General features: G+C 44.3%; 1 protein-coding gene across 6 annotated transcripts in view; it reads left to right on the forward strand.

The window, feature by feature from the left end:
- Positions 1-3,950: 3,950 nt before the first annotated feature.
- The window catches only part of LOC148023028 (lysophospholipid acyltransferase LPEAT2-like), a 54,695-nt gene continuing 45,975 nt past the window's right edge, over positions 3,951-12,670 (forward strand). For all 6 annotated transcript variants that reach the window (XM_087696026.1, XM_087696030.1, XM_087696031.1 and 3 more), the window contains exon 1: positions 3,951-4,675. In XM_087696026.1, coding sequence (XP_087552152.1) covers positions 4,052-4,675 — 624 coding nt within the window. In that variant the 5' untranslated portion in view covers positions 3,951-4,051. The remainder of the gene's footprint in view (positions 4,676-12,670) is intronic.

Here is a 12,670-nt window from a genome sequence, read left to right on the forward strand (position 1 = left end):
AATCTTCAAGTTCAAATTTGCCTTGGTCTAGTCTCCATCCAACGGGTTGAGGCTAAGCAGTGGTACAATGTACTTGAACTAGGTAGCTGAACCATAAGGCTTAAGCAGGTCCAAGCTTGAGGCTGCAACTCGCGAGGCACTAAACAACATTGGGCAATTACGAACATGGCTCGGGAGTCAAGGGCTAGAGTACCAAGTCTAGCCAAGTTTTGAGTTGCTTAGCTTTGGGCGACTACAGGCCTACCACTGCGGTCCCCAATGACTCATGAGGCATTTGGATTCTATTTGGTGCGAGGTCGAGCCACCTGGCTATTAGGTGGTAGGCTCAGGGCTGTAGCTACAGGCTAGATACAAGTTACGAAGCCAGAGTCTGGAATCACAACCCAATGAGAGTGGGTGAGGCATAGTCATTAGTGACTCGTCAAAGCAGTATAAGGAAGGCAACCCACTACCCAATTCACTAATAGGGCAGCAGTTGTGGGCCTCTCATAACTCAATGGAGGGCGAGGGAGATGAAGCAGCAAGCCTATTGAGCACCGGACTGAGATGACTATATTAGACGAAGGCTCGAGAGTCCATTGACTGGTAGCAAGAGTCGAGAGGAGGCTTGTTCAACCAAACAGGTACCTACAAGGCCCATGCTATTACTAGTGATACAATGGCTTTTTTTGTTCTATTAATTGAATGATTTAAGAAGATTTAAGAAGATGAGAGGGTGAGGCTTTGTTACTTGTTAAATTTTGAAGAAATGTGAGTCTTTTAGAGCCTCAAGTATGACCTAAAACCAAGTTTTAACCTAATGCATTAAAAAAAGTCAAATGTAAAAGGCAATGAATTTTCAAGCTCATCTTTGAAGTAAGGAATAATATGCAGAGTAGTTATTCTCATAAGGTCTCCTTTGTTAGTAGTGCCAATAAGGGCATGCTATAAAGATGGTTAGGGGAGTCTAGCTTGTATTTAAGGGGAAATTTATCTAGTTAATTAGCATGTTGCAACTTCTTTTAATACATTTGAAAATAAACAAAAGAGTTGTCACCTTGTAGGTTCCTTTAATCAACTTAAAAGTAGTAAAAGAGATAGAAACCATCCCTTTCATTGAGGATTTGTTTTAGGATTCTCCTTGTGACTTCATACATGTGTCCTTAGGAGCAATATCTTAGCCAACCTAAGTGATTGGTGCATGCATGTCATCTAAAACTTTGTTTCATCTTTTCCAAAGAGAGTCTCTGGTGGGAAATATTAGCCTTTAACCCATTTAAGATGACTTCTTTTGGACTTTTGAACCATATGTAAACATGCACACTAATTTTCCTACTCTAAAAAGTATACAAAGAATGGATGACATGAAGCTAAACCAAAAAGGAAGATTCATGCCAACAATACTTAACAAGTACAAAAGTAGGTGCATGAATAAAGTATGTGTGATGTGCCTTTGGGCCTATAATCTATTGGCTCTTTGCAATAGATTGGAATGCAACCAAGTGGTTACCTTGATTATAATTTTGTGCATCCTATTAATGGTGCTTAGCATGCAATACTTGAAACACAATGTTATACTCAAAGTATAATATGCATTATGATTCAATCTGCCAATGGTGCTTAATATGCAATACTTGAAACATAATGCTATACTCAAAGTATAATATGCATTATGATTCAATCTTTGATGGATGTAAGCAACCTTGATAGTTATTGCGTGACAATAGATATTATTGGAGATTTAGTGGGAGGCTTGGGACTTAGAAATCTCTCTCCAATTCACCAACGTATATCAACTTGAGCTATTAGCTTTCAGGTACACATTGACAACCTTATTTTGTTGTTTCACTTAACAACCTTTCAAAAGCACGTTTATTATAATCATAACACAAAGTACATTACTTTATGTTATCTTTCTATGTATTGTAGATAGCTTGACCATGAATCCATCCAAATCTCAAAAGGCTTCGGTGAGGAAAAGAAAGGCTTATCCTTCTATAGCGTGTTTTCTATCGAGAGGCCAATGATGCCAGGAGGCAAATTTCATGGTGGATTCCGTGCCACGGTGGATTCCGTGAGGTTTTACAGTGGATTCCGTAAACTTTGTTGACCGGGGCTCATACACAAAGTGGATTCTTTGTGCGAGAAGTTGATGGGGACACCTATCCTTTTCGAGCGTTTCATTAATTTAATGTGTACATGGGTGATTCCATAGCGGGTGATTCCGCAAAATGCATATTAAATTAATAAATATTTATGAGTTTAGAGTGCGCACTCGTAATAAATTAAGGTTAGGATTGATTTCTAACCAGTTGATTTATTTATGTAGCTGAAGACTGCTAAGTATTCACTTTTGTCGGTTTAATTGTATTATTTTACTAACGATTGTGAATGCTTCAGTTGATGTGTAGAGATATCAGCAGTGGCGGAGGAAAGCATTGGAGGATAGCGAGTATTCGATTTATCATTTATATTTTGATGGGCACATACCTTAGGCATGGCGCCTATATTTTGTCACGCCTATTTATTGAGGTATTGGATATTTATTTATTATTTTGTATGCGCATGGGCGCACGATTATGTTATTTGTACTTGGACATTGTATTGGGTATGCCAGACTCTTTGGGCACCGCCACTAGCTTTATTTCTATTTTGTGCTAAAGCAAACTCAAAAGCTAAAAGCTTGCTATTTTGTAATTTGGGCTATTATTTGAGCTTGAAGGTGAATAATACAAAAAATACATGCTTTGTGGAGCGCTCACACAAGGCATGGGGGGAGATTGCACCCAATTGGTCTCTTGTTCATGTCGTTCATGCTTTTTACCTTGAGTTTTGTGCAAAAAGTAGAGTTCTTTTGTTCTTGGGGACCTTCCGGCATTCACTACGCGAGCGTACAGCATCCGATCTGCGCACCAGCCAAAGTGCTTGGGAAAGGCCAAGGGTTTTGGTATCAGGAGATGCCAATGAAACTATGGGTTAGATGTCAGCACTAAATGCAAATGCTTCTAGAATGCAAGAGGGAATGACTTCAGCAAAATGATATAGAAAATATAAATGTGATGTGGGAAATACAACAAAGAGTTCTTCCAATGTTTATGCTTCTATTAAAAAGGTGAAACAAAAGTGGCGACATCAATGGACTCTTTTGCATCCATGGGCATACACATGTAAAACTCTGTGTAATGAGGAAATAGTGAAATGCCAATGGTGTCAAGATGCCAGCAAAGTAAATACCTATATACAAGGAGTCTCTCAAAGCATCCAATTGTCAGCATTGAATGATTATGCTAAGACCTCTGATCACATTAGTGCAGTATGTGCTTGTAATGCCAAGGCAAAGATTGGAAGTGATGGCAAAGGACCTATGGACCATGGATTAGATACCACAGTTCATAGTGAACAAAAGCGGATCATATCATGTATGAAACTGGTATATTTTCGTGTGTGTGTGTGTGAGGACATACCATTGGAAAAATATATGCAGTTATGCAGGTTGCAAAGGGAGCCTTGTACTCCAAATATGCCAACATCAAATGAGTATGGATCGTATGTAAATCTAATTTTAAGAAGGGAAATGATGTTGGCTATGAGGGACCATATTCGAAAGCAAATCTATTTTAGTCAATAAATTTATAAATTTAAAAGATCTAAAAAAAATTACAAGTCCACACATCCAAAGGTTTTTATATTGGTTGTAACAAATGTTTTTCCTCAACACTGCCCGTGACAAGAAAAACAGCCGTCAAATTTAGGCCATTGCAGAGGCTGCATCTTTTTGGTGCGTGGCAGTACGCTCCTCGGGAACTTTCAGGAACACTAAAATGCTTGGAATGTTTGACATTCCTGCAACGTACCGACGATGGGAACTTTTTCAAGCCGACGTGGCGCGAAGAGGTGGAGGACACGTGGCGGGAGACTTGATTTCAATCAAGAGGCACGCAATCAGGAAGGAATAGATGCTCCGTCGAAAAGGCGAGCGGAAGGAAATCCAACACAGAGAGAGAGAGAGAGGCAGTGGCGGCGGCACACACCACGAGAGGAGAGGTTCCGAGCCCTGTCACACCCCCCTGCCATGGCTGCCAACGCCCTTGCAGATGCCTTGCCTTCAAACCTCAGCACAACCCCACTTGCCACGGAACCCAACGCCGGTCCTCCATCCGCAACACCTGGTGATGATCACCATGATGGTGGTGGTGCACCCACGCAGCACACCCCTTCCCAGAGGATCTCCCACCTGCTCCGCAGCCCCTCCATCGGCCCCGCTCCCCGCATCAACCCCTTCGATGACCCCCGCTCCCTGTCGCCCCTCCGCATCGCCTTCATGGTGCTGATGCTGCCCCTCTTCCTCCTGCGCGTCATCGTCCTCCTCGTCCTCATCCTCGTCGGGTACCTCTCTGTCAAATTGGCCCTCGTTGGCGTTGTCGACCCGCTCTACAGGCCCTTCCCCCCATTGCGCAGGTCGCTGCTCTGGCCTGTCCGCATCGGCGTCCGGGCCATCATGTTCTTTGTCTTCGGGTACTATTGGATTCCTGTCAAGGGCTCCTGTGCGCCGCGAGAGGTGGCACCAATTATAGTGTCCAATCACATCTCGTTCCTCGAGCCTCTCTTCGTGTTTTACGCACACTTACCTGTCATTGTCAGCGCCAAGGAGAACACACAGCTTCCTCTCGTGGGAGTCTTTCTGCAAGCTCTGCAGGTGCCTATTAAGTTGTTTCGTTTTTGCAAATGGTTATTGTGATTTATCAGATTCTTCAAGTATCATGATTGCAATTATCTATGTTGTATAGTAGCTAACACCCCTTAAATTGTGACCATGGCAACACTAATGGTGCGACCCTGCTGCTCATAGAGCTGCATAATGAGGCATTCTAGGAAGTCTTGCGAATTGCAAATTTTGTGTGATTGCACTTTTCATGACAATTTTTGGTGTCTGAGCATCCTTTCAGCTGGGTTACTCACATCGAAGAGTCATAGAGCACACTGACGTGGAACTAGAGAGCATTAGGCTGGGTTCAGATGGAGGCAGCAGCACTGCAAAACATGACCAACCTTCTGCCTCCTTTGTGTGAACAGTGAAGCCGGAGGCACAGTGTATTACAAGAAGGTAAATAGGTTTTTTGTTAGTGCCAAGGCTCTTCCGAGGGGGAGGGGTCGGTAGAAAGAGGGTGGGTCCGGCGGAAAGAGGAGGGAAGTCTCAGCCATTTGTGGGATGCCATGTCAAAAGTATGCCCCTTTGAGATATCTCTGCCGCCGCTCGTTTGAACTGAGCCTTAGCTTCCGATAGATGTTTTTCTTTGGGGAACAGGACGACAGGGTGGGTGCATTCATTGTGTCTGAGATGCAGTGCACTTTTGCAACTTTACTTTTTGCCTCCAACTGTCCTCCACAAGTTGATTAGTTGATCACTTTATGCGAAGTGGTAGAAGGTATTGAGGCTGTGGTTGAAACACTAGTTATTGTTTTGCAAATTTTAAGAGGCTTTTAATATTGTTCCATGGCATTTGATGCATAGCTCAAAAATAGGCTGAAACATAATATGCCCTATGAGCTGCAATAGGATTCAAGGCTATTTATGGAGAGTGTGTTTGCATAGCTCTTTTTTTCACTTGATGGTATCCAAGTAAACGAGTAACATTGGTGTAAAGCAAAGATGCCTATTATCTCCAACACTCCTTAGTATATTTGTGTATGGACTTGAAGACTGACTAGCTTGTGAGTGCAGTTATCTAGTTCAAAATGGCAAGTCATGTGATCAGAATCTTGCCCACAATGGTGAATGCTAGTTCCAAGAATAGAAAAGGGGTTGCAATGATAGTCTTGAGACTTTTTGGTTTAAAGTAACAGTCACAGGAGTCTCCATTTGTAATTGAAATAATGCATGACTATGTCATATGAGGAAGCAAGAATAGGTGGATGTCATAATGCATGACTATGTCATATGAGGAATGCATGACTTTTTCAAACATACAGAAGAACATGGTGGAGAACAGGTGATCAAACTTGGCAGTTTTAACATCATGAAGTTAACACGGTATTGATTTATGTGGAACAGACAGTGTTCCATACAGCTGTTGAAGAAAAAGACAATTGATCTCATAGAGTGCATTTAAGCTCTCATAAGCTGGAGACTGAACTTGGGCAAATGCGACGTGTATTGAAAAATACATTTGCTTGTGTTCTCATTGATTAAAGGTAGAGGCATGTCCATAGTGCATCTCGTGCTCAACGAGGAGGTTGTTGGATCTCTCCTTGGCGCACACCATCTGTTGAAGTCTCTGGAATATCCAGTGGGGGGGTGGTGGCTCAGTCGGGGAAGTTGGTAGGGAAGTCGTATCCTCATCTAAAGAGGAAGCATCTCCATGAGGCGTAGGCTCCAAAGTTACAATCGTTGGTGCCCAACCATCTTCGGGATCTCCAAGCAGAAGGTGCTTCTCACCCCCCTTTGAGACTGGAACCTCTATGAACCAAACATCATGACTTGTGTAGACATCACTTAACGGGATTATACAACCGGTAACCTTGGGAGCGCGAGCTGTAGCCCACTAACCCCTATCTTCGAGAAGCCGCTTCAAATTTATCATGCTGTCTCCGGGATGCGGACATAGGCGTCACACCCAAAAACCGTGAAATAAGAAACATTAGGCTTAGATCCAAAATGTGCCTCATAGGGTGTTATACCAACAACGACTGAAGTAGGGGATCGATTAAGGATGTGAATTGTAGTAGCCACAGCCTCGGGCCAAAGACACTGAGGTGTTTGTCTATGCTCCATCATGGTGTGAGCCATCTCAATCACACTTTTGTTCTTCCGCTCCAATATGCCATTTTCTTGAGGTGTGTTGGTGTTTGCAAACTCTTGGTGGATACCACAATTTGCACAAAAGGTAGCAAGCTCATTAGAAACAAAGTCTCCACCCTTATCTGATCGTATTATCTTTAGTTTTTGGCTTGATCGGTTCTCTTCAAACAGTAACCAATCCTTGAAATGGGAGAAAGCCTTTGACTTCAGCTGTAAACAATGAGCCCATGTCATCTTGCTAAAATCATCCATAATCAGCATGAAATACAAGCTTCCCTTAAGAGACTCCGTCCTCATAGGTCGAAACAAATCTGTAGAAACAAGCTCCAAGGGTGTTGAAGACTGCCTTGAAGTCTTGCTAGGAATGGCATGACGGTGCTATTTTTCACGAATGCAAGATACACATGCTATTGGCTCACCACAATGTCCTGCATACCTCGAACAAGCTGTCCCCTAAACGCCTTCCAAGGGTAATCATAATTTAGGTGGCCAAATTGAGCATGCCAAAGCTCGGACTATGTTTGAGAGGTAAGAAGAAGAGAGGTCAAGGCAGAAGGAGACCATAGCTTATAGACTCCATTCTTCTCATAACTGGGAGTAAGTACCTATCTTGATCCATGATCAAGAATCCAAAAAGCTCTGCCAAATCATAAGACTTCAAGATGGCAAGCATCATTATGTGCCGTATGCGGTAATTCTGATTCAAAGGCTAAAAGAAAGAGTGTTTTTGAAAAGAAAAGAAGAAGGAGAAAATTATAACAAAGCTTCCCTCTCTTTATTTCCCAAAAAAAAGGTTGAATTGTGGCATTAAAATATTTGGCCACCAATGAATTGTACACAGCTTACCTTCCACATTAGGACACAAGTCAAACCCCCCTCCCTTTCCCCTTTTTAAATAGTCGATATAGTTCGCGGATGCTGACGTGACCATGAGAGGTCAACTTGCCCATTGCGTGGTCAATCGGCAATTTGTCCACCCACCAAAACCATGATTGTCCTCGCCTGTTCTACTACGTCGTCCTTACTTATGGCCGTCTTTTCCCATTCTGTTAGGCTTCTCGAACTGACGGACAACTTCGGACAGCTTTATTTCTCTCTCTTTGTTAAAGATGAATTGAGATGTACGCAAAGAGAAGTGGGAATACTTGAGTAGACTAGAAACAAAAATGTATTCCATGTTCTTGTTAGAGAGTGACATCTCCCAGACAGGTAGGATGCCACGTGACAAGCAGGTTGGCCAGTCGTAGGTGCCATGTGGTAGGCAGTCGGACTACAGGAGGTCAGCCAGCAATCGGCTGCATTTAATGCAGCCGACCTGCATTATTTGGGGCATTTTTTCTAGCCTATTTATAGGATTTGTTTTCAGCAGCCTTAGTCAATCATTTTCATAGATTTCAGGCTGCAGACAATGGAGATTGCCCTTGGGGCCAACGGAGACTGAGATCTTCAAGGTGAAGACGTATGCAAATATTCTCTCGACACGTGTATATTTCTGCATGCTTATACAACATTCTTCACTGCAGATTTTTTGCATTTCACTGTCTCTTTCTCTCTCTCTCTCTTCTCTCTCTGTTCACTCTTTGACTTGGTCATTTGCTTCCGCATTGCTTCACTTTGACATGGTATCAGAGCATTGAAGGACTGAACCCATTTGAAGAGGAGATTTCAGCGCAACACAAGGTTGCGTTTTCAGCGTTCAAGTGCGAGCAGGTGGGGTGTGCATCAAAACAAGGCTGAGGTGAGCGTGGGCGTGTGAGAAAGGAGAAGATTTGCTGAAGCTGCTGCTGGTTTTTGCTGTTAGAGGAGGAGGAAGGTTGCGTTTTGGGCCTTCAAGTGCAGATTTTACCTTTTCATCGCCTCCGGTGGGTAAAGGAGGAGCGGAATAAGCAAACCATAGCCGTAGGAGGCTGTTTTTTCATAGTTAGAGGGGGTTGCTCTTTGTGTTTTGTGCAGGCATTGTAGGTGAAGATGTCTTTTGAGGCCGAGACGGAGTTTCAGGCGATCATGGACTGGAAGGTGCTTGTCTTACCTTCTCTTCCATCAAATCAAAAGCTCGATGGTGAGAATTACCACATCTAGGGGGTTATGATGCTTGCCTCTTGGAGTCTTACGAAGGCTATTCATCGGGTGGAGTTGGGAAAGGCTCAGGCACATTGAGACAAGCTCAATGCTTGCATTCGCTTGTTTTTATTTCTCTCATGTGCTACAACTGTTATCTCTCATATTGAGCATTTGACGGTGGCCTGGAAGATGTGACTAGAGCTTGATTAGATGTACAATCGGATGACCGTCATGAAGCGAGTTTTTTCGGAAGTGCAAATGCGGACCATGAGTGTCAACAAGTCATCTTCTATGCATGAGTATATCAACAAGCTGAGGCAGCCTCAAATGCAGTTTCAAAACGTAGGGAAGGTGATCACTTCTGAAGACTCGGCGATAACTCTTTTTTCATAGTTACTGCCCCTCGAGTCGTTTTTATTATGCCTTGATTGCTTTAGGGAAATTTGAGACTCTTCGGTGGGACGAGTTTGTCAGAAGTGGAGCAGCGGTGGAAGCATAAACATGTGCTGAAATAAACTGCTGAAACACAAGACAAAAAGAGAAGAAAAGAACATGATACAGATGAGAACTCAGATGTATGCACGGGAAATGGAATCCATATATCTGAACACGAGACAGTCGCATACAACAGTGAGTCACTGGCTGCGTGGGCACTGGCACTGGCACTGGCTCCTCTCTCCACAGAGTCTGCAGATGGTGAAGATGAAGTGACTGACTGAGGAGAAGCCACTGAGTATAAATAGGCTGAAAAAGTGGGGAGCAATAATGCTGGTCGGACAGCATTTAATGCTGGCCGACTGGTGCATAAAAATGCTCCACTGGCATAAAATGCCACACCAGAAAAATACCTAAAATACCTAATAAAAAATGCCCAGCCCAGATCAAGCTCAGACTCACACATGAGCTGACAAATACTCTGCTAACACCCTCTCTCAGATCATGGGTGATCTGATACAATACAATAGTACAATGAAAAGGGATCATAAACTATACAACATAGAACCACCAAGTAGAACCATGGATACCCAAGCAGTGGGTGATCAAGCCACCACCAAGGTGCCTCGGAGAGAACCTGATGTCGATGTCGATCGTACCAAACACTTGAAAATAGAGAAGATCATAGCATGTCACTGTGTCCATCACCAATGTCTCGCAGTAGCATACAAGACCATCCTGTCAAACATGCCGCTGAACATATGTGACCATGGATTCTCCGCCTTTGGCCAGACCGCCAAAGTGTCCCCTCATGTGAGCTCCAGACGAAAGCCTCCTGCTCTCTGTCAGATAACTAGCTCAGCATGAACCTGGATGTCAATCCCAGCTCCAGGATTTGATTCCGCCAGACTGAAGTCGATGCGTCAGGAACGTCCCTCTCTGGAACCTGTGCACCTGTATAAAAGTATAGATGAGGCCCGGCTGCCCCATCTGAACACCCGCTCACACTCCCTCTCTGGCACAAGAGAGTCGTGAGGGATGACCTCATCACCACCACTAGAAAGCAACCGAGGAAGGGGCCACCAAGCCCTTCCCGCGATCCGAAGAAGAGGATCCCTTCTGCGCCTTGGACTTCACCTTGGTCGGAGGATCTGAGTCGGAGTCTGATGAAGAAGAGGACTCATCGGTAGAGTCAACATCCCGCTTCGTCTTCTGCTCCTTCTTCCTGGAAGCCGCTAACTTCTTGCAGTCCTTCCGCAAATGTCCCTTCTTGCCACAGTGGTAACACTGGGCCTTCGACTTCTTCTTCCCGTCACCCCTCTCTGAAGCTATATAAGCCTCGTCTCCATAATGTGCCGGAAGCCGCCCCTGTAATCTCAAGGATGTCTCATGCTCAAGAAGCATCGAGGTCATATGTAACTTAGCATCAGTGGAAGTGCACGGAGGAGCCATATGGAGAGGATAAGAAGAGAAGTAGAGAAGAGATGGAATTTAGAGAGGAAACACAGCCAAAACACAAGCACAGACTGCAGAAAATGAGAGTTCACATGCAATATAACCCAAAATCTGATCAATAGAAGACAAAATCTGCTGCAGAAAGTCAAAAAATCAGTCAAAAACTGCCGAAAACAGCAAAAACGGCCTGAAGTAACAGTCACCCAGCCACGAGAGATGCTGAATCAGCAAAACGCAGGCTGTAAACTGGAGAAAAACAGGTAGAAAACTGTCGCCAGCAGCTGCAGATGAAAAACGCAGGCAGCAGAGGGTGCGTAGGCAGCAGGCGATGGCAAAACTGCAAAAAACGCAGGCTGAAAACAGCCCCAAAACAGGTCGTCTGGCTGCGACAGCAGTCGTTTGATCAGCAGGGGTACAAAACAGTCCTGAAATCAGCAAGAAAACACAGCAGAAACACAAATCCTGAAAACTGATACCATGTCAGAAGTGGAGCAGCGGTGGAAGCATAAACATGTGCTGAAATAAACTGCTGAAACACAAGACAAAAAGAGAAAAGAAAAGAACACGATACAGATGAGAACTCAGATGTATGCACGGGAAATGGAATCCATATATCTGAACACGAGACAGTCGCATACAACAGTGAGTCACTGGCTGCGTGGGCACTGGCACTGGCACTGGCTCCTCTCTCCACAGAGTCTGCAGATGGTGAAGATGAAGTGACTGACTGAGGAGGAGCCACTGAGTATAAATAGGCTGAAAAAGTGGGGAGCAATAATGCTGGTTGGACAGCATTTAATGCTGGCCGACTGGTGCATAAAAATGCTCCACTGGCATAAAATGCCACACCAGAAAAATACCTAAAATACCTAATAAAAAATGCCCAGCCCAGATCAAGCTCAGACTCACACATGAGCTGACAAATACTCTGCTAACAGAGTTAGTTCCTATGGTCTTGGACCAAGAGGAGCGACTGAAAGGTACCAATGCTTTGAAATCTGAGGTCTTGGTTGGTCAATCCTCTTAGAAGAAGGGGAATGACCAAAAGGAGGAGGAGGACAAATCTAAGAAGGATAAAGACAAGGAGTCTACTTGTCACATTTGTGTCAAAATAGGTAACTGGAAGAAGGATTGTTGCGACAAGGAGAAGAAGGAAAAGGAGAGGAAGGAGAAATCTTTAAAGGATTCCAGAGCGGTGGCTGCTCCCTCATCAATTGCTTTCTTTCACTTGGAGGTGGTTGAAGATTCGACCTTGACAGCTTCTGATGCTGCATTGACGGCCCCATACACTCGGGAGTGGATTGTTGATAGTGGTGCCTCCCGGCACATGACTCCTTCTTCAGCGGGTGTTGCTCATTTGCGGCCTTTGCATGGCCAAACTCTCATTGGTGACAGTTTGTCTATTTCTACACAGGGACGGGGCAACATGCATCTTATTCCAGATGGACGTGGTGGTGCCCATACATCAGAGGTACTTTATGTACCGGCTTTGGGATACCATCTACTTTCGGTGCACAAGATTTGTGCCCTCGGTCTTTTGGTCAAATTTGATGTGGATTCTTTTTGGCTTCTTGATCGAGAATCGAGACAGGTTCTTTCTTCAGGTTATGAGGGGAATGGAGTCTACAAGTTGTGGCCTTCTTCTGCCTTGACTTCTTTTCTTCTTATTGTACACACACAGTCCAAGCTTTGTTATTCTCGGTTTGGCCACCTTAGTTATGATTACCTTCGAAAGGTGTCAAAAGGACAGCTTGTTCGAGGTTTGCCGGATATTGTGGTGATCCAACAGCCTTTAGAGAGTGACATCTCCCGGATAGGCAGGATGCCACGTTGCAGGTAGGTCGGCCAGTCGTAGGCGCCATGTGGTAGGGAGTCGGACTGCAGCAGGTCGGTTGGCTGCATGTAATGCAATTGACTTGCATTATTTGGGGCGATTTTTCG

This window comes from Lygodium microphyllum, chromosome 16, assembly GCF_053477565.2.
Source record: "Lygodium microphyllum isolate KBCC chromosome 16, Lygodium_microphyllum_v1.1.10, whole genome shotgun sequence".
In the NCBI taxonomy this organism is placed as follows: Eukaryota; Viridiplantae; Streptophyta; class Polypodiopsida; order Schizaeales; family Lygodiaceae; genus Lygodium; species Lygodium microphyllum.